The sequence below is a fragment of the Scyliorhinus torazame genome, chromosome 4, assembly GCF_047496885.1.
Source record: "Scyliorhinus torazame isolate Kashiwa2021f chromosome 4, sScyTor2.1, whole genome shotgun sequence".
Taxonomy (NCBI): Eukaryota; Metazoa; Chordata; class Chondrichthyes; order Carcharhiniformes; family Scyliorhinidae; genus Scyliorhinus; species Scyliorhinus torazame.
Window position 1 is genome coordinate 165,095,978 of NC_092710.1, and position 25,474 is coordinate 165,121,451.

Below are 25,474 nucleotides of genomic sequence, written 5' to 3' on the forward strand. Positions count from 1 at the left end.
TGACTGCGGGTGCTGGAATCTGAAACCCCCCCCAGAAAATGCTGGACAATCTCAGCAGGTCTGACAGCACCTGTGGAGAGAGAAGGGAGCTAACGTTTCGAGTCTGGAAGCCTCTTTGTCAGACCTGCTGAGATTGTCCAGTATTTTCTGTTTTCTTACATTTCTACCCTCCTTCAGTTCTGAAAAAATGTCATATTTGTCATGATATCCACATCAACATATCATGGTGCAATCACACACACACTGATGGACAGGCAGTTGGACCAACCAGCATACACATAACATCGCAGCCAATCACCAGTGAGAGCACACGCACTATAAAACAGGGAACACCACAGTTCCTGCTCATTCTACCAGGAGACAGCTCAGAGCACAGAGCTCACAGCGTGCCACTCAGACATACACCATGTGCTGAGTGCCTCACTAAGATAGTGATAGGGCTGGGTCCACAGGTTAGCTGGTGAAGCACGTACCCAAGCCAGTAAGTTGTTACCGTTGTTTAGACAATAAAACAGAGTTGTACCATCTACAGCCATGTTGGATCATTTGTGCATCGGAACACCCAACACGACAATATTCAACTCAAAATATTAGCTCTATTTCTACCTTCACAAATGTTTCCAGACCTGCTGAGTATTTCCAGCACTTTCTGTTTCTTATTTCAGATTGCTAGCATCTGCAATATATTGGGCGCGATTCTCCGAGCCCCGCGCCGGGCCGGACAATCGAAACCGCGCCACGCCGTCCCGACGCTGGCGCATGATTCTCCAAGGTGCGCAGAATCGGCGGCATTTGCGCCGGCACGTTTGGCGTGGCGCAGGGCCGCCAATTCTCCGGCCTGTATGGGCCGAGCGGCTGCACGGAAATGGCAGAGTCCTGCCGGCGCCGTTCACCCCTGGTCGCTGCCGGCGGGAACTCTGCGCTAAGGGTCGGGGGTGGCCTGTGGGGCGGGAAAAAGTGTTTCTTCACCAGGGGGTGGCCTCCGATGGGGTCTGGCCCGCAATCTGGCTCACCGATTGGCGGGCCAGCCTTTCCCCTCCCGGGCCTACTTTGTTCTGCTACCGGCCCCAGAACCGCCGCGCCATGTTGCGTCGGGGCCGGAGCGTTGAAGAAGTCCCCCGCGCATGTGCGGGTTGGCGCTGCCCAACTGTACATGCGCGGGTTGGCGCTGCCCAACTGTACATGCGCGGGTTGGCACGGAGCCCCATTGGCGCTTGGAAGGGAGGCTGGAGCAGATTCTCCAAGCCCCCCGCCGGGCCGGACAATCGCCGCAACCACGCCAAGCCGCCCTGATGCCGGCACGCGATTCTCCGAAGTGCGAAGAATCGGCGCCATTTGCGCCGGCGCGTTTGGTGCAGTGGCCCGCGGCCGGGATGCCAATTCTCCGGCCAGTATGGGCTGAGCGGCCACGCAGAAACGGCAGAGTCCTGCCGGCGCCGTTCACCCCTGGTCGCTGACGGCGGGAACTCTGCGCTAAGGGTCGGGGGTGGCCTGTGGGGTGGGGAAAAGTGCTCCTTCACCGGGGGGGGGGGGGGCTTCCGATGAGGTCTGGCCCGCGATCGGGGCTCAGCGATCGGCAGGCCAGCCTCTCCCCTCCCGGGCCTACTTTGTTCTGCTCCCTGCCCCAGAACCCCCGCACCATGTTGCGTCGGGGCCGGAGAGTTGAAGAAGTCCCCCGCGCATGCGCGGGTTGGCACGGCGCGAACACTTAGTCTTCATTTTGGAGAATCACGCCCAACGCTTCTATTTTAACTCCCTTGCTTTTGTATTCTGCGCTACCATTGAAAAAGCCAATGCAATTTTAGCGGCCTTCTCAACCTTTCCTGTCAACTTCAATGCTTTGTCTGGGCAAATTCCAGCTGCGGGATTCTCCGTTGGCGGGATCCTCCACTTCTGCGGCAACGCATCCGCGCCCGGGAGTTTCCCGACAGCACGGGGTGGCCACAATATGAAACCCCATTGGCTAGCTGCCGGAATGGCGGATCCCGCTGCCGATGCATCGTGCCGGAAAACGGGGCTGGTGGGAAGGAGAATCCCACCCCAGGTCTCTTTGTTTCTGCACCGGCTTTAAAATTGGACCATTTATGTTTCTCCTCTCCTCATTTCTTTTGCCAAAATGTATACATGAAATTAAAAATCAAAGAATCAATAAAAATTCCAGGTGGCTGCATTGGAGCCTGTATGTGTACATACATGACTGTATGTGTACAATAGTTAACATTAATGGGATTGTATTCTGAACTATGTATATTTATTGACAGTATAAAACAATAACTTATTTTAATACAAACATTTGAATTATATTTTTGAAAGTAACTGTCATGTATTTACACTGTTTGCAGCTTGCCAGTTCATACAGTAACTTGACTGGATTCGAGTGTGTCAAAACACATAGGTAATTTTTCCTGGATTGAATAAAAGTTCATGGCTACAAAGCATGCATTTATTCTAATGCAATGGCTCTTCGACAGCTGTTGCAGGGATTTTTCTTTTTCTTCTACCTCTTTGACAATTTTTTTCCTTAGATGAAGCACATTTAGAACAGTTCCTTCAGAGGTCAGATAAGCAACCTATCATCAGGAGGTGGATTGCCAGCTTCTCAATCTGAGCAGCTACCGTCAGAGTCAAAAAATGGTGGTCAGTTACTGCCGTTAAATTCAGTAGAGCCTGAGGGCAACTCATTCTTCCAGATCCCTGAGCGCAAAACTGACCCTCCCACCTCAACTCACTCCCTCCATCGCAAAGCCGTCATTTCAGGCCTTCCTTCAAGAGATGTCACTAGACCTGCTGAGCTTTTCCAGCAATTTCTGTTTTTATTTCCTATTTTCAGTATCCACAGTAGTTGCATTTATTTTACTTGAGATCGTTTAAAATATTGCACGTGTATATATCCTGACTCTACTGTTTTTTATTCGTTCATGGGAGGTGGGTGTCACTGGCTGTGCCCCACACCTAATTGCCCTTGAGGGGCAACTGTGGGTCTGGGGTCACATGTAGGGCCAGACCAGGGAAGGACAGCAGATTTCCAGGTGGGATTTATGACAATCGATTCATGGTCATCATTAGACTTTTATATTCCAGATTTTTTATTGAATTCAAATTTCACCATCTGCAGTGGTGGGCTTTGAACCTGGATCCCCAGAGCATTACTCTGGGTCTCTGGTTTACCAGGTCAGTGACAATACCACTAGGCCACTATCTCCCCTTGTCAATATATATCTCTTTATATGCTATAGAGAAAAAAATAATCAATAAAAGGAACAAATTAAAGAGGGGTGACAGCCCTTGGTAGTGTACTGCAAGAAAAAAATCAAATCTTCAAAGGAAACTTAACTAACTAAGCTAAAATGACATTTACGGGGATGGTGATGCGCCCCAGCCTCCGCAGGGCCCACTGGTCGCGGAAGGCCTGAAGCGTACTGGTGGACGCTGTGCGCTCCCTCCCCACGAACATAGCAGTCAGCCACTTCAGGCGACCCTCTTAACTGCCTGCTGCCTGGACCTGCGTGTCTCTTTATATGTCCTTAAGTAATGATCCAATCAATGCCCTCCATCTGACTGCGCTTAGCTTCAATTGATACAATTAAGTCCTGAGCTAAATCAATTCAAAATTTCTTTTATTTACGTGTTCTTTTTGCTAATGATGCTGAGCCTCCTTTTTGAGACACTGGTGACGAGTCTGAATGTAACTGTTTTTGCTATTTTATCTGAACTCCTCAAAACTGCTAGGAGGAGGTGGTTGGGGCTTGGGGGTGAAGTTGTGGAAACAGCAATTCTCTTTGTTCTACATTTAAAAATAAAATCTAGCGTCAAAATATTAGGCAACAAAAGTTTGAGAACTCTTTGTATTCTATTTTGAGAAACTTTAACCCTTGGGGGAATGCATGGAAAGGTGCTGGAACTAACCTTGGGAGTAGGCGTAGGATGTCCGGAGATGCTCTTCTACTCTCCCGAACATCGCTGGCAGAATCGTTTTATTCACATTTTGATGCCTCCGCCTCTGCTTTGACCTGTTTTAATGGTCAGAGCATCTGATGTTCCAGTCAGCAGAAAATTGACTTTGGCTCTTATCTGAACAAAAGGAATTCTAATTGGCACGATGGCCACCTGAGCCACTGAACACCACAGCTTCTCAGTGTTAAAACAGCTCTGCCCAGTTTCTATCAGGCAGGGGGAATTAAAATCCCCTCCATTAAGCCCTCTTCAGCTGAAACATGTTTGGTTAAAAAGGCATTCACATTTTCTATTTTACAGTGTAAATGAAAGCAGAGTGGACTATAATCTTACACTCAATGGAGAAATAAAGTCAGAACGTTTCATGCGCAATGTCAGAGATGCAGCCAATCTGATCAATCAAATAATTCCGTTGGATTTTAAATCCTTTAAAGTGAAGACAACAGGTAAGCACCTTATGCTATAATGATTGAAAGTGGCTACTGCAATATCAATAATTGATACCTGAAAGTGACTACTGCAATGTCAAGAGTTGCTACCTGTAAGTCGTGGTGATTGTCACTTTAAGACCAGCCTTTACTGTGTAAGAGTCACATGGTCTGAATAATCAATAAATCCCTAGTACGGGGACTCTCTCTAAGGGGAGGGGTTTTCCTAGTTAGAAAGGGTGCACTATGGACTAACTTGAAGCATGCAGCTAATGAACCAACTACATACATAAAGTGCATTTGTTCAATTAAAGCAGCCTCCAGCATGACATTTTCACATCTGAAGAGGAAGATAAATGATCCTTATACTGCCTCTAGCCACACACCTGTAAGTATTGCATTCAACAGAAGACTGAAGGAAAAAAATATACTCACTAGAATGCCTCTCTTTGGGTGAATATATCCACTTTGCCTCACGGAGAGCTGGAGTGGGATTCACGTCAAGCGACGGCGGAATCGCGAGGCGTGATCGGGCGGAGAATCAGGCATCACCTGAAAATTGAGGCTGGTGCCAGGCGCCGTTGGAATGCCATGCTCTGGTGCCTCGACAACAGTGTGAATGAGTTCCATGTCACGCGTACAGTAAATGCTGTTGGCATATCATTCACGGGCCAGACCCGGTATGCTCTGGAGCTCCCGCGATGCTCCGTGTCCGCCAGGAGAAATTACTGATGGCGAGGTTTGTTGTAGTTTTTTTAAAAATTTTAATTGGGAAACCGGTGCAGTGGCTGCTGAGGGAAAGAGACCTGGGCGGGATTCTCCGGTCTCCAAAGCCGAAATTGCGTTTGGCCAGAGAATCCCCGTTTGCGCCGAAATCAGGGATGGTGCCGCTTTTGCGATCCTCTGCCCTTGTTAGACTTTTTAGTTGCTGTGATATGAAGAGTCTAACGTTTTGTTCCTTTTTCACCAACACACATTTATTTCATTCCAACAGACTTTGCACAAAACTCTAACTACACACCACCTGACAGAAGCCACCTGAAGCCCCTTTACATATCAGTGTCAATTAATGGATACTTAACATAAATGAGACAACTAATTGCAATGTCTCTTAACCCATTACTTAACAATCTCCCTTTCCTTGGAGAAAAAAAAAATTAGGTGAAAACAAAATTTCAAGAAACTCAAAACACACACATGATTCCCCCCCCCCCCCCCTTTTTCAGTTTTTTTTTGTTTGGCGAGAAAGAAAAAAAACAGTCACAGAAACAAGCGCCCTTCATTAACAATATCCAAAAGTTTCTGTGAACTCATCCCTCTTTTCGTAAAACAGTCTGACAGTTGATAGCTACTGTCGACCCATTTAATTTTTGTTATTTCCCCTCTGTCCAACATCTGCTTCAAACTTGCGATGTCTATCCGTAACCTCTTTTCACTGACACTTTCTGCAGAGTGCACATTTTCCCACAGGGATTTATTGTCAATGTGACAGTCAATAGGTATATTACCCAAATCCCCTAATCCAAAAATTTCTGTCAATATCTGATTTATATAAAAGGCCATATCCACCGCCTCTACAAGGCTTAACGTCTCAGCAGCCAAAGTGCTTTTTACCACTCTCCTTATTTTCTTTGTTTCCCACACAAGTGGGCAACATTTACCATTGTTCCCCAAAAGGAAAATTATAAAACCTCCTGCGCTTGAAACCCCATCACATAAATTTGCGTAGGACGCATCACTATAAACTATGAGTTTCAAGTGCCTAAGGCCACCTAAAACCGGGAACTTCAAAACACACTCCTGCATTTTTAGTTTGGCCAACGCTTTATTTGCTCTTATGTCTTCCACTTTGGGATCATTCATTTTTGTACTCAACTCTAAGACATCAAAACTCACATCCGGTCTAGTCTGTCTACCTAACCAGTTCAGTTTCATAGAATTTTACAGTGCAGAAGGAGGCCATTCAGCCCATCGAGTCTGCACCAGCTCTTGGAAAGAGCACCCTACCCAAGGTCAACACCGCCACCCTATCCCCATAACCCAGTAACCCCACCCAACACTAAGGGCAATTTTGGACACTAAGGGCAATTTATCATGGCCAATCCACCTAACCCGCACATCTTTGGACTGTGGGAGGAAACCGGAGCACCCGGAGGAAACCCACGCACACACGGAGAGGATGTGCAGACTCCGCACAGACAGTGACCCAAGCCAGAATCGAACCTGGGACCCTGGAGCTGTGAAGCAGTTGTGCTATCCACAAGGCTACCGTGCTGCCCCAGTTGCCCAATTAAACTTCGCAGTTGCTCTTTTTCTATCTTTGAAACCATTGCGTCCTTTTGTGAAACTCGGCCACGACTAATTGCTATTGGGCTGATGCTTTCCAAATAAGATTGCTGATGGAAAGTTGCCCCTAACTTAGTCTGTCCAATTCCAGTCCAATATATTTAAATGCACCGGAAGCCTGACTTCCAACCCTGAATTCTTTCCTCAAACCAGAGATTACAATAGCTTCAAAATCACTAGTCCCACCCCACAAAAAATCATCGACATGCATCATAAAGATGCCAGAAAGATTTCCTTTATAGTGCCAGTAAAACATTGCAGGACCTGCTTTCAACTGGCAACAGCCTAACTTTAACAAAACTGACCTTACCGAAAAATACCAGACTCTAGATGCATCATTTAATCCATATACACATTTGTTCAACTTCCAGAGTACCCCTTCTGTGTTAGCTGCTTCTTTAGGAGGTCGGAGAAAACTGTCTCTCTGGAGCTGATGCCCCTGCAAAAAGGCAGCTTTTATATCTATAGATTTGCATTCCCATGCCTTTGTGGCTAATAGAGCCAAGAAGATCTTTAAAATAACCTTTCCTGCTGTAGGTGAATCTACCCTTAAATCCTGATCTTCTAAGTTTTCTTCAAATCCCCTTGCCACAAGCCTGGCCTTTGCCATATAAATTCCATCCAGAAGAACCTTTTCCGTGCAAATCCATCTGTGGGATAGACCTCTTTGTCTCCTATCCGGTACTTCCATGTATACCCCAAATTCACTCCAACTATGCAATTCTTGCTGTTTAGCATCTTTGATAACTTTTTCATCTAATTTATTTGAAGCCACCAAAATCTCACGTGCATGTGGGCTTCTACTCCTATTAGTATTCGTAGTCTTACTCATGTTCCGAGATCTTGATAAACTACGTCCCCTCTCCCGCCTGGTATCTCGTTCTGTACTGCTACTGCTTGATCTTTCCCTTCTGCTGTGAGATGTCCTTTCAATAGTTCTTGACCTTTTCCTGCGGACCTGTTCACTATCCGATGTACTATCTGAACTGGCACTGCGTTTCTGTGCCCTCCATTTTTGAACTTCGTTGTCCCAATCCACTGTCTTGACTCCTTCCCCTGAATGCTGTACATTCAACCAATGTTTATACTTTCCAGTGGCCTTCCCTGCTCTACTAATAACAGTTGCATCCTTCCATTGACTAGACCCTTCAGGCAAGTATGTCACTTTTGTACCAACGTTTGGCAGTTGCCCTTTCGGAAAAATGGCCTCTTCTAATTCATCAGAAGTGTTGTGTTCCTCCACAGGAACCCTGTCTATATCAGTTAACTGGTCCTCATAGTTCTGTAACACATGCGTACCAGATGACTCTGGTTCCTCATCATGTCTGTCTGCTCTGTCTAAATTTGAAAATTTGTAATCTGTATCCATTATCCTTGATGAATGCACCCTAACAGTTTGATTACCATGTTGCAAAATAATTGTTTTGTCATCTATGCCTATGATCTTCCCTGGGCCTTTCCATTCATTAGAATTGTCTCTCTTATAGTATACCATGCCTCCTTGCTGAAAAACAGCATCTGATAACCGTACGTTATGTCTTAAAGCTCTGTGAATTCTTTCAGAGACTTCTGCTTCCAAAAAAAGCTTTTCTACTGCTATTCAATGCATTTAAATGTTCCGCAAAACCAGAGCTAATTGTAGTCCCCTCCCAAGCTGGAGGCTGGTCATCCAAAATGTACGGAATTTTAGGATTTCCACCAAACACTAATTGACTATAGCCCCCAACCATCTGCAATGAATTCTTTGCATGTACCGCCCATGCTAAAGCTGAATTTAGCCTGCAATTTGGTCGATCTGCCAAAATTTTCCGAAGCATGTCTTCGATGACAGCATGATTTCTTTCACAGACACCATTACTAAATGGGCTTTCTGCAGCCGTATTCATAACTCTGATATTCACGTTTTCACACATATCCCTAAACTCATCATTAGCAAATTCTCCCCCATTGTCCGTAAGGAATTTTGCCGGTGGACCCATTCCTGTCCCTATCCATTTTTCCACGATTTGATCCAGAATTACTCTCTTTGCTTTACTTCGTCCAATCTTTGATTGACTAAATCTGGTTGCTAAATCTACAAAATGCAAAATAAATATATTATTTGCTTTATCCCAGATCTTAAGATCCATGGCCACAATGTCGTAAAAAATCCCTGGCCAAAGGTAGGGTTACTATGGGTCGTGCTGGTGTCCTTCTGTACTTCCTACAAACTTCACAGCGGTCACTAACCTGTTCTATCAGTTTAGTATAGTCATCATCCCTTACCCCTGCATCCTTTAATAAATGTTTCAGCCTCCGAGGAGACGGATGTGCAAATTGCCTATGCAGTTTTAATACCGCAAGCTTTTTATCAGCTAAAGTCCCATTTTCAACTGCCATTAACACATCCTTAACCACTCTACTTGAAATATTATTTGTCAGTAATGGAATACAATAGTGTCCCGACTGTGTAAATTGTAAGTCCACCGTCTTTCCAAAAACTGTTGCCTTATCCTGTTCCATATCCAGTTTCATGTGTGCTTTCTTCATCGACGGTCTGCTCAGAAGCAAAGGTATCTCACTTGATACAACATCCGTGCTAATGAAATGATTCACTCCGGCAATATTGCAAGGGATCACCACTCTTTTCAGCAACTTCAGAGTATTATCATCCCCAAACCTGGAACTTGTGGAACTTTCAAATTCCTTAACCTTGTTACGATTTTCAGCATTCAAGGAGTCCAGATAACATTTTAACCAGTCAATTCCACACACAGTAGAAGTGCAGCCACTGTCCAATACAGCACAGTTGAAGGATTCTGCAACCAACACCCTCATTACCGGCGTAAAACTGCTTGTCAATAGGACAATGCCTTCTTTCTGGTCACTATCTTTTTCCTCTTCTGACTCTTCAGTGTCATGTGTCGCTTCAGATACTCTATCATAACGAGTTGGACAGTTGAAAGCATAATGGTATTGAGAGTCACATCGAAAACATCAATTTATCATGCCCCGTGCATTTCTGGGGTTCATCTTCCTATTGTAGGTTCTAACTGGGTTTCTGTCTTCATAATTTCCTTGTCTCGGTCTCCTTCTATAGTCTTGAGCCCTGTTCGCAGCCATACAATTTCGCCATCCTGTTAGTACTGTATCTTCCATATTCTGCCTTATTGCAGGCTGACCTATTTGGGTCATCAGAGCCATCGGAATTGAATGTTTCCCCAGAAACTTTTGTAAAGCTTTTGTCATCTGTTCGAATAAGGTATCCTTATCAGTAAACTGAACTCCTGTCAAAACCAGGAGCCTATCCATGTTGCTCACTCTCGCTCAGTCAAGTAATTTAAAGGCCAACACAGACTGTGGAAATTCCAGGTTGTGTTTCTGCAGCCTTTTATATAGTCTGCCAAATTCCATTATATAGTCTTCCATGGAGATATCCTCCATTTTCTGGAACTTATCAAAATCCGACCATGCTTCATACACACTTAACAAGTCATCTTTCTTATAAATCTTATCCATATAATGTAATAAAGTCTCCAGACCTTCTTCTGAGTCTAACTCTTCCAATTCCAGCTCAGAAAGCACTTTGTTTCGGATTTTACTGTCATAAGGTAGAGAAAGAGCCAATGCCATACCTTGTTTTCTCTTTCCCAAAGCAGTTACCTTAGTCCACATAACTACTGCACTTCTCCATTGGTCGTACGATTCCCTTTCAGAAAATAAGGGAGGATAGTCATATCCAGCCATCTTTATCCTCGGTTCAGCATATATCCCTTTCTTTCGGTTCTCACTCACTCTTTGGTTTGATCTGGAAAAGTTGTATCTTTCAACCCTTCACATTTACAGAGCAAACATCCTCTGCTACCAATTGTTAGACGTTTTAGTTGCTGTGATATGAAGAGTCTAAAGTTCTGTTCCTTTTTCACAAACACACATTTATTTAATTCCAACAGACTTTGCACAAAACTCTCACTGTACATCACCTGACAGAGGCCACCTGAAGCCCCTTTACATATCAGTGTCTATTAATGGATACTTAACATGAATGAGACAAGTAATTGCAATGTCTCTTAACAGCCCTCTCCAAAACGGTGTACTCATAGAGTACGTCATCGGGACAGCCTCAGGACGTCACCTGAGGCCCTCCACCGATGCTCCGCCCCAGAATGGGCTGAGTTCCCGATGGCGTGGGTCACGCATGCTGTTTATTTTCGTGAACCCGGTGTGGCAGCTGCTGACTGAGTCCAGCGCCGCCACAGTCGGGTGGGGGCCATTCCACGGGCAGGGGGGTTTTGGCAGGGGCTTGGGGCACTGGTGGGGGTGGTCTGGGGGTGGCGATCCTGGTCAAAGGGGGGGGAAGTTTTTGGCAGGCCGGGTCAGCCCGCGGCCGCCGCCATGTTGCACGGTGCGGCCGCTGCAGGCCGCCGCCTTGCGCATGCGTGGCCACGGAACCGGCAATTATCCAGCCGTATCCATAGCTAAATCCGGTGGCTTTACGCTGCGTGCCTGCTGGCCCCCACCAGACGGAGGATCGATGCAGCTTTTGCGCCTATTTTCTGGGCATAAAACACCACTGCTCCCAGGCCGGCGTCAGCACTTAGTCTTCAAATCGGAGAATGCAGCCACCAGCGGTCTTGGGTGCAGGCTTGGGTGCGAGAAGACCGCTGGTGTATGGGGTTCGGTCGCCCTCCAGGTTGGGGGGGGGGGGGGCGGTTACAAGTGTGTGAGACAGGGGTTGGTGCCAGGGGCATGGTGCTGGCTATTCACCCTCGCCGCTGTGAGGTGGTTGTTCAGCTTGTTCAGGCCCACGGTACGCATGGCCCCTGCCACCTGCACCCAAGCTCAGTGTATAGTGGCATGTGGCAGCCTCCTTCCCATCCAGGGAACTTGGTGCCTCGTCTCTCCTCCATGGCGACCAGCAGGGTCTCAAGCTCTGCATCTGAGTAATGGGTTTGCTAAATTTAAGCAATTATCAAAGCATTGTGATTTTGGAGCAACCCGAACTAACCATACAGTGACATTGGTTAGTTTGTGACATGAGCAATTATGCCAAACAGTGTCCATTCCTGGCAAAAGTCAATATCAATTTTAAATTAACAGTGTAGATAGCTCTGGCCATAGATAGTGCTGAAAAAGATTCATTGGAGCTGCAGAGTGCACAACATAGTTCCATATACCAATTAGGACAGGAATCTACAGTCAGCCGTGCCACCAAAACCACTGAAGCAGCAGCAAAGCAGGAAATGTTTCTAGTCATCCACAGAACAAAACCATATAGTGGAGGCGATCAGACAATAATTCCTAAAGTGAAATGTTGCCGTCCCATCGTTTTCCCATGGTCAGGAGTCTGTCCAGTAGGAAGTATCCTGGTCGTCAGGGGAATTTATTGTCTCCTTTTGGAGGAAGTTCCTGAGCTGCACATATCTCAACTAGTTCTGTTTCGGGAGCTGATGTTTGTCCATCAGACCTCCCAGTGTTGCTACTCGGTCATCTATGTAAAGGTCCCTTACCATTAGTGTCCTCTCGTCCTGTCTCCACCATTTGAAGGTGGCATCGAGTGTCACGGAGGGGGGGGAGAATTTATGGTTCTTACAGATGGGGGCCATGGCGGACATTGCTCTCAGTCCGAAATGGTGCCTGAGCTGTTTCCACGTTCTCTGTGTAGCCACCACCACTGGGCTCCTTGGGTATTTGGCTGGGGGAATGGGAGCAGGGCCGTGACCAGTTCTCGGAGGGAAGTTCCCATACTGGAGCTCTCCTCCGCCTTTACCCAGTCCACTCCTGGCTGTTTGACCCATCCCTGTACTCTCTCTGCGGTGGCTGCCCAGGGGTAGAGTTGTAGGTTTGGAAAGGCCAGGCCTTCCATGCTTCTCCTTTTCTGTAGCACGCTCTTGCAGATCCTAGGACTCTTCACCCCCCACCCCTCCACACACGCACGCACAAATGCCATGATTGCTTTGTCTAACTTAGTGGAGAAGGCCTTGGGGATGCAGATCAGGAGGAATCTGAATAGGAAGAGGAAACGGGAAGTACATTCATCTTGTTATGATACCCTGTGTGAGTACACAGTCAATTCCAGAGTTCCAACATAAGTGAATTAACCAATAATTTGTGTTTTCCTGATATCCTTAACCCCCGACTTCCAATGAGTTACAGACCCATCCTCCACCCAGACACACACAAGACAGACACATAATAAGGGTTGGAGAGGATTTCAAAAATGGGGATTGAGGGACAAGGTTCCAGATTAATCTTCACTGCTGCAGTTGTAGCCTGTGGGAATAGATTTATTCAAGAGATTCAGCTCAGCGCAGTTCTGTCCTTTGACCACCAGATGTCGCTGTACACAAGCGTTCCAGGTTGGTGCAATTCTGCCCTGCTACCACCAGGTGGAGCTTTACACAGGATTCAGGTTGATGTGCTTCCACTCCTTTACCACCAGATGGAACCTCTGCTTGCCTGAGATACTACTGGGCTTTAAATCAGAACGTTTGCAGGCATTTTGTTTACCTGATTTCTGTGCAGCAACACTCTGGCTGTGTTTTACAGAATGCTCTCAGTTTAAGCTTCAATTTGAGATCTCCCCAGCCCCTCAGACGGAGAGTTAGAGTGTTACAGCGGTAGCACAGTGGTTAGCACTGTTGCTTCACAGCTCCACGGTCCCAGGTTCGATTTTGGGCTTGGGTCACTGTTTGTGAGGAGTCTGCACGGTCTCCCCGTGTCTGCATGGGTTTCCTCCGGGTGCTCCGGTTTCAAAGATGTGCAGGTTAGGTGGATTGGCCATGCTAAATTGCCCTTATGTCCAAAAAGGTTAGTTGGGGTTCTGGGTTACAGGGAATGGGTGAGGTGTGGGCTTGGGTGCTCTTTCCAAGGGCCGGTGCAGACTCGATGGGCTGAATGACCTCTTTCTGCACTGTAAATTCGATGATTCTGTGATACAGATCCGTGGAAAAACAGCTTGCACCTACTCATTCCAGAGACCTCTTTCACAGTTTTGTTTGCTGCCTGTGTCTTTTAAGCAAGAGAGCCTCACAGGTGTGACTGGCAACTTGTAAAAGAGCCTGGCAGTGAGAGAGAACCAAGAGAAAACCTTCAGGCTGCATCAGGGCTGAACTCTTCTGAGAACTGGTAAAGTGGAGCTGGCTTTTCCTGTTCTAGAAGTTTCTGAAAAACTCCACCAATCCCAAATGAGAAATGGTCCAAGGCCCGAGTTCCAAACGAGCAGATTAGCTGCTTGCCAAGTTTATTAAACTAACATCACGGGCTCTGCCACATAACCTAAAGAGGAAGTCCTGACCAGTCCATCCGACCAATGGTGTTTCAGTCTGTCTAAAGGGTAGCACAGTAGGTCAACGTGCTGTTAGGTAATTTGGACATTCTGAATTCTCCCTGTACCCGGAATGTGGTGACCAGGGGCTTTTCACAGTAACTTCATTGCAGTGTTAATGTAAGCCTATTTGTGGCAATAAAGATTATTATTATTAATTTAAACATAAATCCCAAATGATGCAGCAATGTTGTATCAGCAAACCGGAACACTGGAGATCAAAGGCAGGCAGCAGGACAAGGATAAAAAGAAAACACAGAACAGACACAGGTTTTACGACAGTATCCCAGCAATCTAGACTGTCTGCACTCTCCCCGCCAGGGAGAGCAGGAGCGGGTCCCACCTCTGTAGGTCCCTCTTTATGTCCTCCATCAGATTTAACAGGTTCCATTTGTGGATCTGTGTCCAGTGGTGGGCTATTTGGATCCCCAAGTATGGGAATTTGGTTTGGGCCAGATTGAACAGCCAGTTCCCCAGCTCTGCTTTCCTACCCTGCGGGAAATATCTTGCTCTTGCTCAGGTTGAGTTTGTAACTTGGGAAGGCTCCGAACTCCCTCAGGAGTTCCATTATCCCTCCCATGCTGGCTAGGGGGTTCGAGACGTAGAGGAGCAGGTCATCCACGTGGACTCTGTGCTCTAGGGGAGATGCCTCCCCACCCCTTCACTGATTTGAGTGCAATGGCCAGTGGCTCAATTGCCAGGGCAAATAGCAATCGGGATAAAGGGCATCTCTGCCTCACCTTCGGCCAGGCACTCCTTCCCTTTCGGGGACTGCACCACGGACCCCCCATCTTCTCTTACTTCCATGTGCTGGCATGTTTGCTAATATGGTGGCTCCCCCCCCGGGAGCGTTCCCTCCTACCTTTCGCCTGTTTTGTTTGCCCTGCCCCCACTTCAGCTTGGTGCCTCTCCACCCCCCCCCCCCCCCACCCCCCCTCCTTAGGATGTGCAGGCGTTCCGTACATCGAACAACAAAAAGGCAACAGATAAATGTTTTGCCAGGTACAGCATCCTGAACCGTACCTTACTCTTGAATAAGGCTGCCTTGGCCCTGTTGAATTCCGCCAGATACCTGACCATATCAGTAGCCAGACAATCCGAAGATTCTGACGGGGAGCCTTGTTTTCTTGGTCTTCCATCTTCCCTTTGAGCGCTCCCTGGGCCGCCACCAACCTTGCCACTTCTGTTTCGAGCGAGGTGATCCAGTCGCTCTGGTCGGTGGCCTTCTTTCAAGCTCCTGGACTGTCACCTCTTGGGCCTCCAATTGCTGCTCCGTCCTCTCCAGTGCCTCTTTGAAGAGGGTCAGCATGATCACTATGGCTCTGCTTCATCCTCATGTCTGTGGTCTGGGTTTTCCTCTCCTGGTTCTTACTGCTTTTGATGTATTTTCGGCTTCTCTGCTGGTTTGAGGACATTTGCTGAGGTGGTAATTCAGGGGTGGGGGTTTTCTTTTGTCCAATTCCCGAGTTAAATGGTCCGAAGTTGAAGATTCTAGGGAAGAGCCACCTTTCGTGTGACTGTTCAATGCTTCGCCACCACTATTTTCAAAGAGGACACGGATATCCCCGGCAAGAATTCAGCGAAGGCATTAAATCTGTCTGTCTACGAATATACTTCAAAGACCAACCTGGGATACATGTGGCATGTGGACTCCCTTAGCTGCCTACTCAAGTGAGAAAGTGTCACATATATTACTGTACCCCAATAAATCATCTTGGCATTACATTTTTTAGACTTCTCACCAATCTGTGCGAAGCAGCTCAGGAACTGGACAGATCGCGATCTGCTTTTTTTTAATGATCTTTATTGTCACAAGTGGGCTTACATTAACACTGCAATGAAGTTACTGTGAAAAGCCCCGAGTCGCCACATTCCGCCGCCTGTTCGGGTCACAGAGGGAGAATTCAGAATGTCCAATTTACCTAACAAGCATGTTTTTCGGGCTATGTGGGAGGAAACTGGAGCACCCGGAGGAAACCCACGCAGACACGGGGAGAACATGCAGACTCCACACAGACAGTGATCCAAGCTGTCCAAAGTAAGAGACAAAATATTTACAGATTGGGCAAATGAGTCAGCTTCCAATGAAACTATTCTTTACCCACAAAAGTGGGTAAAGTCTCAAGATGGCATCATACTCTGGGAGTATGTCTTCACACATGTACCCAGCAGGTGTTGCCTAATTGTTCTTTCCAGATTCACCACCAATTGGTAATTTAGCAATTTTCTCACTAAGAAGCATACAAGTACAAAGTTGAAGTTTCAGACCGCAAGGTTTGGCTCCTTGTTATATGTTCGCATGACACTAAGGTTACTATAACTCCAAGGTGCCATCGGTGATAGAGGTGGATGCCTCCCTTGATGCCATTTTGATCAGAATGGTAGTGATGCACTATCTATTACGACGAGACGAGAGTAGCGAGTAATCAAGGCTTTATTAAGCAGAGATGTGTAGCCTTCTGCAGCTGCTGCCGAAATGGCTGCAGCTCGGTGAGCACACACATTTATACTCTGCCTACTGGGCGGAGCCAGCAGGCAGGGATCTACCCCCATACCTGTAGTACAGGAACCTTACCGTATTACTTCTCATATACGTATTATACAAACAGTGGTGACTACCACATTCACCCCCTGTTATAAAAGAGTCCGGCGGGGGTGGTGGAAAACTATTTACATGTAATTGAGCATTTTTAAAGTGTACAGTTCTGGAAAAGTTCACAAATTTAGCCGGTCGGGTGCCTTTATCCTCCGTTGTGAGCGCCGCAGTCCCGGTGGCGATGCAGGCGCCGGCTTGGTCGCCGATAACTCCGGGAGCGTTTTGCCCTCATCTTCATCCCCGGGTGGAACCAATGGGAGGACGGATCGTCCTGGAGCGGGGGCTGTGGTGAGGTGCACTGTGGGAGGATGGGTGGGGCCGGGGAAGATGGGGGTGGGGGGGGGGACCCAGCTGGTGCCAGGTCCCTGAGGGAGACTGTGTCCTGGCGGCCATCAGGGTACGCCACGTAGGCGTACTGCGGGTTTGCATGGAGTAGCTGTACCCTATTGACCAACAGGGTGTGGAGCCGCACGTGTTTGCGGAGGGGAACGGGTCCTGGAGCTGCCAGCCACGTTGGGAGCGAAACCCCGGAGGTGGCCTTCCTAGGGAAGGCAAGGAAATGTTCATGGGGGGTTGCATTATTCGCAGTGCAAAGTAGCGATCGGATGGAATGGGGGGTGTCGGGGAGGACCTCCTGCCAGCGGGAGACCGTTTCCTTACGGATTGTAGCTGGTCGTCCTGCTCGAGGCAATGCCCTTGCTGAGCAGAAATTGACGCAGCTCATCACTCATAAAGGAGGATCCCCGGTCGCAGTGGACGTAAGCGGGGAAACCGAACAGAGTGAAGATGGTATTGAGGGCCTTGATGACTATGGCAGACGTCATATCGGGGCATGGGATGGCGAAGGGGAATCTGGAGTATTTGTCAACCAGGTTAAGGAAGTGCGTGTTTTGGTCGGAGGAGGGGATGGGCTCTTTGAAGTTCATGCTGAGGGGTTAAAAGGGATGGGAGGCCTTCACCAGGTGCGGCCGGTCTGGCCGGGTAGAAGTGCGGTTTGCACTCCGCGCAGACCTGGCAATCTTTGGTGACAGCCCTGACTTCCGCAATGGAGTAGGGCAGGTTGCGGGCTTTTATGAAGTGAAAGAACAGGGTGACCCCTGGGTGACAGAGATCATCGTGTAGGGCCCGGAGTCGGTCCACTTGTGTGCTGGCACATGTACCTCGGGATAGGGCATCGGGAGGCTCGTTGAGCTTACCGGGGCAATACAAAATCTCGTAATTGTAGGTGGAGAGCTCGATCCTCCACCTCAAGATTTTATCATTTTTGATCTTGCCCCGCTGTGTGTTATTGAACATGAAGGCAACCAACCGTTGGTCAGTGAGGAGAGTGAACCTCCTGCCGGCCAGGTAATGCCTCCAGTGCCGCACAGCTTCAACGATGGCTTGGGCCTCCTTTTCGACGGAGGAGTCCCGAATTTTGGAGGCGTGAAGGGTTTGGGAAAAGAATGCCACAGGTCTGCCTGCCTGGTTGAGGGTGGCGGCCAGAGCGATGTCTGATGCATCGCTCTCAACTTGAAAGGGGAGGGTCTCGTCGACCGCGTGCATCGCGGCCTTGCCGATGTCGGCCTTGATACGGTTGAAGGCCTGGTGAGCCTCGGCTGTCAGTGGGAAAACTGTGGAGTGAATGAGTGGGCGGGCCTTGTCCGCATAGTTAGGGACCCACTGGGCATAGTATGAGAAGAACCCCAGGCAGCGTTTGAGGGCCTTGGGGCAGTGTGGGAGGGGGAGTTCCATGAGGGGGCGCATGCGATCGGGGTCGGGCCCTAGAACTCCATTTTGCACCACATAGCCGAGGATGGCTAAACGGTTGGTGCTGAACACGCACTTCTCCTTATTATACGTTAGGTTCAGGAGTTTGGCGGTGTGGAGAAATTTGAAAAGGTTAGCGTTGTGGTCCTGCTGGTCGTGGCTGCAGATGGTGACGTTACCCAGGTACGGGCAGGTGGCTCACAGTCCGTACTGGTCAACCATTCGGTCCATCTCCCGTTGGAAGACCGAGACCCCATTAGTGACGCCGAAGGGAACCCTCAGGAAGTGGTAAAGGCGGCCATCTGCTTTGAACACAGTGTATATATACAGCGGCGATCGACTGGGCCTGGCACACCGCAGCAAAATGTCCTTTCTTCCTGCAGGCCTTGCAGAGTGCACTCTGCGCCGAGCAGCGCTGGCGCGGGTGTTTTGTTAGCCCGCAGAAATAGCACTTGGGCCCCCCGGGGTTGTCTGTCTGCCGCACGCCGCAGGCTTAGGGTTGGCTGGGGGTGGTCACTGGTGGGGTCCACGATGTCCAGGATGGGGTCGCCGTGTGGTTGTGGCCTACGCTTGTACATTACGGGAGGCTACCGTTAGCGAGGTCGCGAGTTTCTTGATCGCTGCGAGGTTGAGCGTACCCCCTTCTAAGAAGCGCTGGCGGATGTACGCCGACCCCATGCCCGTAACGAAAGCGTCCCTGATTAGGAGTTCAGTATGTTCAACGGCTGAAACTGCCTGGCAATCGCAGTTCCTTGCCAGGGCGGCAGGGCACGCCAGAAATTGTCCAATGACTCACCGGGGAGTTGTTGCCGCGTGGACAGGAGGTGCCTGGCGTAGAGTTTGTTGATCGGCCGGATGTAGTTCTCTTTCAGAAGCGCCATGGCCTCCGTGTAGTTGGGCATGTACCGGATAGGGGGAAAAATATCGGAGCTCAACCGCGTGTACAGGATCTGGAGTTTCTGTGCTTCTGAGGGTGGTTCTGTGGCTGATCCGATGTAGGCTTCAAAGCAAGATAGCCAGTGGTGGAAGGCCGACGTGGCGTTGTCTGCTTGAGGGTGCAGCTGCAGGCGATCTGGCTTGATGCGAAGGTCCATCGCTGTAAAATCTCTGCGTAATAAATGGATGCACTATCAATTACGACGAGACGAGAGTAGAGAGTAATCGAGGCTTTATTGAGCAGAGATGTGTTGCCTCCTGCAGCTGCTGCCGAAATGGCTGCAGCTCGGTGAGCACACACATTTATACTCCGCCTACTGGGTGGAGCCAGCAGGCAGGGATCTACCCCCGTACCTGTAGCCTTACCGTATTACATCTCATATATTACATCTCATATGTGTACTATATACAAACAGTGGTGACTACCGCAGGTAGCCTATGTGTAGGATTGTCCAATGCAAGGATGTAGAATAACAGTGATTTTTATGGTAGCGCTGCTTTTTTTAGAGCTCAACATTTGAACTGGCAGCCCCGAATACGGGTTCGGTTGCAGGAAACAACCCCACCTCCGCACCCCTCCCCCTCCCCAATACCGCAAAGGAACACTATTTAAAGGGATCGTCAATTATGTACATGTTTGTTGTTTATTAATAGTTAATAAGGCAATTGTAGATGGGTGGTTTCTAGAGTTCTTTCAAGTTGCTTCAGTCTATAGGGAGGCTGCAGGAATTCAAGAATTCTGCTTAAATGATTGCATCCCAAACATGGGTGAAATAGGTTTTAGTCGCCTGGACTGCAGGCAGCATGACAGGGAGAATATGCAAAGGGAACAAAGATCAGGCCGGGCCCCTACTAGATGGAGGAGAGGAGAAAGGTTCTGAGCAGGGGCCATATCTGCCCAGAGTGTCCGGGAAGCAATTCCCCTACCTGAATCTCAGTAAGGAACAGTGTCAGATGTTTCCATTCCCACTAAAGCTGCCCTTAATTAAATCTGGCATCTACTGTGACCACAATGGAGGGAGAGGATCATTTTTCCAGTGGCTCTGAAGGTGACCATTAACTTTTATGCATCAGACCACTTTCAGGCTGGGGCTGGAGATATTTGGAATACCCAAGTTTGCGGTCCACTTTTACAAAACGAAGGTCACTGATTTTCCCTGTTTCAAAAGCTGAATACGTTTTGTTCTCTCTTGCCAGAGAGAAGCAGGCAGAATCAGGATATGGCATCACTAAAACTGTAGGCTTCCCCATAGTGCAGGGTGCCATGAACTGCACACATTTCACTTTGTGAGCCTCACATGTCAACTTCTAGATGTACTGCAACTGAAAGGGATTCCACTCCCTCCAGTTTCAATGCGACCATGTCACATAACTGAGTAGCTTGCTGAAACATTTCAAAGGGTAGCTGAGAGTCAACTGCATGATCATGGGTCTGAAGTCACGTGTAGACTGGACCAGATAGGGAGGCCTGGGGCTGGATTCTCCGCAGCCCAAAATCGCAATCGGCGTCGGGGCGGAGAATCCAATTTCAGGCGTGAAATCGGGACCGGCGCCGGTTTGGCGATACTCCTCGGGGAGTACGCCGCGCCGCACATCCACCACCTGCGGCCATTACTTGAGGCCAGCCCTGCTTTCCTCCCCCCCGACCGGCCGAAGTCCTGACGGCGTATTTATAATGTGGTCTCACTGTCCGTGATACCCACGTGGCTGCTGCGGACTCAGTCCGTGGCTGCCACAGTCGAGGGCCGATCGGAGGGCAGGCGGGGCCTCATTCAGGACTGTGCTTTTATTGTGCGGACTATCCGGGTCAGGTGAGTGGCCGATTGGGGGCATTATTTCCATGGTCTGAGTCCGCCATGGAGCATGGCACGGTTGCTGGAGGCCGCCGCCGTGCACATGTGCGACCTCTGACCCGGAAGTGCGGGGTGCCGTATCGGCAGCTGCCTGCTAGCCCCCTGCAGTCTGTGAATCTGTGGCCTTTTGACGCCAGTTTTCCTGGCGTAAAAGACCACAGTTTTCACGACGGCGTGGGGACTTAGTCCCTGAAATGGAGAATCCAGCCCCTGATTTCATTTCCCAAAACACATGAGTGAACCAGATCATTTTTTACCAGAAACCTGTAGCTTTCTGGGAATCATAATAATAATCTTTATTAGTGTCACAGTCGCCTTACATTAACACTGCAATGAAGTTACTGTGAAAATCACCTAGTCGCCACACTCCGGCGCCTGTTCGGGTCACAGAGGGAGAATTCAGAATGTCCAATTCACCTAACAGCATGTCTTTCAGGACTTGTGGGAGGAAACCGGAGCACCCGGAGGAAACCCACGCAGACACGGGGAGAACGTGCAGACTCTGCACGGACTGAATTCTAATCCAGGTCACTGGCGCTCTGAAGCAACAGTGCTAATCAGCGAGCTACCGTGCCACCCATTACTGATGGCTTAGGCCTCTACATGACGAGTCCAGTTCACACTAAATGCCTCCACAATTATAATTGTGGTGATGCTGAGGAATGGTCATTTTTAAAGTGTGCTTTAAGAAGCTGTGGTAAAATATTGGTCCTTTCAACAAATATCAATTTTTGTTTAGGACTGGTGAAGATGAAAATCTCCCCAAACGTTTGGTATAACAAACCTTTAACTATAACATGTACTATTGAAGACAACGTAGAAACGGTATATTGGATCATCCAAGGAAATGAAGATAATGAGGAAGCAATTATTTCTGATCGTCATTATAAATTTACAAATGGTATTGAATCTACGTCCAGACTTCATATAAATGCAACTTCAATTTGGAAAGGTAAGGCAAATTGCAATAAGATTACAGCAAACATAAATTGTGAATCACATATTGATACTTAACTGATGGCTCCAAAATCCGATGCAATAATCCCCTGACATTCTCCACTTTCTGTGGGATTTGGACCCTATTTTGTTTTCGGGTTTATTTCTATCGTTTATTCTCATTTTAAGATTGCATTTAATTCTTAACAGCAAATGTCAGCAGTTCTTTACCTTCTTTAGGTATAGAAATGAGATGAATGTCAAAACAAAAACATATTCTGGAAATTTTAAATAGAAACAAGAATATGAAATGAAATGCAAATTGCTTATTGTCACAAGTAGGCTTCAAATGAAGTTACTGTGAAAAGCCCCTAGTCGCCACATTCTGTTCGGGGAGGCTGGTACGGGAATTGAACCGTGCTGCTGGCCTGCCTTGGTCTGCTTTAAAAGCCAGCTCTTTAGCCCTGTGCTAAATCCAGTAGGATTTCCATCTGCATTCTGGTAAAGTTATGGCAACAACACAAGAACAGCAGCAAGGAAATTCACAGCCACTGTTTCTACGGCACCCAGTTTCTTGGCAAAGTGTCAAAACAAATGCCCCCCTTGCTCATCTGAAACATTAACCTCTTTGGAGGTGAATGTACGGTGCCCACCGTTACCAACATGCTAGAAAGTCCAACAGATGCTGCTCTTTCCAAAGGACTGTCAGAGAACTGCTGGAAGGAAATTGCAATATAAAAAAAACACGCATCCACTAGGCCAAAGTCCAGGCCTAGAGACATGGAACAGTTGAATAACCACTGTGGCTGATGATCTCAGCTTCTCCCCTCTTGTTTCCTAACCTTCTACTCTCTCCCCACTCCAAAAAGAGTCACTCGCAGTTTCTTCCCAAAGCATCAGGCTCAGCTTGGATTGGATTTGTTCATTGTCACATATACCGAGGTACAGTGAAAAGTATTGTTCTGCTTTCAGGCCAGACAGATCATTCCATACATGAAGAAAAACAGGGCAAACATAAATACACAATGTAAATACATAGACACAGGCACCGGGTGAAGCATGCAGGAGTGTCGTACTACTGAGTAGAGAAGATATGTGAAGAGATCAGATTGTAGTGATATCATGGTTGTGTTGTAATTCACCGACTGACCACTAGGAGTCTCATTAGTATATAAATGAATGTTAGAGTCAGGTAACCTCAGACTGACTGGGGAGCTGGGCGAGGTGTTGCTTGGGCATGTTCATACTGTTATTCATATGTTCTTTTGTATATATTTGACCCACAGTTAATGTTAATAATTTGTTTATAGCTTCAGCTACAAGTGTTCTTGTATTATAAATCAGGCCATCCGACAAGAACATTACACAGGTCAGTCCATAAGAGGGTCGTTTCGGAGTCTGGTGACAGTGGGGAAGAAGCTGTTTTTGAGTCTGTTCGTGCGTGTTCTCAGACTTCTGTATCTCCTGCCCGATGGAAGAAGTTGGAAGAGTGAGTAAGCCGGGTGGGAGGGATCTTTGATTATACTGCCCGCTTTCCCCAGGCAGCGGGAGGTGTAGACAGAGTCAATGGATGGGAGGCAGGTTCGTGTGACGGACTGGGCTGTGTTCTCGGCTCTCTGTAGTTTGTTACGGTCATGGGCCGAGCAGGGTATTGCTGAGAGCATCGGCGCCATGGTGCAGACAATGGGGAGTCGCCAGGGCTGGCAGAGCCAGATGATGCAGGGGCCGCTGGAGTTCAGTCCCAAAGTGACCCCTAGGGCTCTACAGGCATTGGCTGGGCGGAGGGGCTGCTGCATGCTGGCCTGGAGCCGCCCTACGTTGGAGGGGGGGGTGCGATGGCGATTACTAGCTCCCCCGAGTCTCCCCTCCTGACAGCGGAGCATCGTCACGTCAGCGGGCAGGACAGGGTTGCACGGCAAGGCATGTGCCTCTGGCAAGTCGGCTGGGGCCCTCTGGCCCCACGCCCTCCAGTCGATGCCCGCTAGGGGCATCAAAGGTCACAGGGCGCGGTAAGCAGCAGGCTGCCTCCACCTCTGATGTGCATCACGGGGAAACACCTTGATGTAGCATCAGAGCATGGAGGGCTAAGAAGATTGAGGATGACTGAGGGCGTATGAGGGGAGACGGCGGCAGCGGCACCATCGGTAGCTATGGACAGTTAGGGTCATGATTGTACACCATTAAACACATTAAACACGAGACATGTGAAGCCTCTGTCATGTTATTCCACACTGCAGGCCGGTCTGCAGCCCTCCCCAGTTTGACCTACGCCTTCCCCCGGCCCCAGAACTCCCGGGCACGGTGGCCCGAGATCTGGATCTTCCCCCACAAAGCCATACCATGTGCAAGTGATGGGTGTGAGCACGCTGGCAGCAGACAGCCAGGAGTCAGACAGTGGCATAGATTGAGGAGCACTGGAGCTCCGTTCACACGGTTATCAGCACCCTCCTGTATAATAACCCGCCGACTTTGCCGACACAGACCCATCACCCTGGAGTGATGTAACACAGACCCTGGGAGGGCGGAACAGGGTGAATGTGGGTGGGTGGGTGGGACAGTGGATGGGAATGACGGCTGAAGCCAAGTCCTATGAGACGTGGGCAAGATTGAGGGCCTCCCTGGCTCTCAGGGCATACCGGACCCTTGTTGTCGCCTCCTGTCCTCCATTATCAGGATGCTCCTGTGATCCCATCCTGGGCTTGCCCTCCAGTCCTTCCATATCCTCCACCTCTGACGAGGCCGCATGTTCCTCCTCCTCCACCTCCAGCTCGTCGCCCCACTGCTGTGCCAGTTGTAGAGGGCAAGCAGACCAGTACAAAGCAGGCGACCCTATGGTGGGTGTATTGCAGTGCACCACCAGAGCGGTCGAGGCATCGGAACCGCATTTTCAGCAGTCTGACGCACGCCTCAATGACAGCCCGTGTGGCCACATTGGCCTTATTATATCGGGCCTCCACGTCGGTCACTGGCCTCCGCACTGGCAATATTAGCCAGATCCTAAATGGGTACCTTTTATCCCCCAGAGTCAACCGGTCATCCTCAGGTGTCCGCGAAGATGCTGGAGGTCTCTGACTGCCTCCGGATGTAGCTGTCATGCAGATTCCAGGTGGTGCTCGCACACAAGTTGAAGATTCAGGGAGTGGAACCATTTTCTGTTAATGAAGTACGCTGCTGGACTAGCCAGTGCTGGCAAGGCGACATGCGTCTATCTGTACCTGGGCCTGGGGCAATCCTTTGTGAATTCAACTTAACTGAAAAGTGAGAACGCAGCATAAGTGTCCTCAGTGCCTCTGTAGCAAAATAGCCAACATTCTGAAACATCGCTGAAAAGAGAGACATGGGGCGGGATTCTCTCAGCTGGGGCCGGGCC

At 48.7% G+C, this 25,474-nt stretch overlaps 1 protein-coding gene across 1 annotated transcript in view; it reads left to right on the plus strand.

Annotated features, from left to right (window-relative positions):
* Positions 1 to 25,474, plus strand: part of adgrf3a (adhesion G protein-coupled receptor F3a) — a 171,178-nt gene that overhangs the window by 54,013 nt on the left and 91,691 nt on the right. The window contains exons 7-9 of the mRNA XM_072500692.1: positions 2,343 to 2,395; positions 4,255 to 4,400; positions 21,908 to 22,120. Of these exons, the coding sequence (XP_072356793.1) occupies positions 2,343 to 2,395; positions 4,255 to 4,400; positions 21,908 to 22,120 (412 nt within the window). The remainder of the gene's footprint in view (positions 1 to 2,342; positions 2,396 to 4,254; positions 4,401 to 21,907; positions 22,121 to 25,474) is intronic.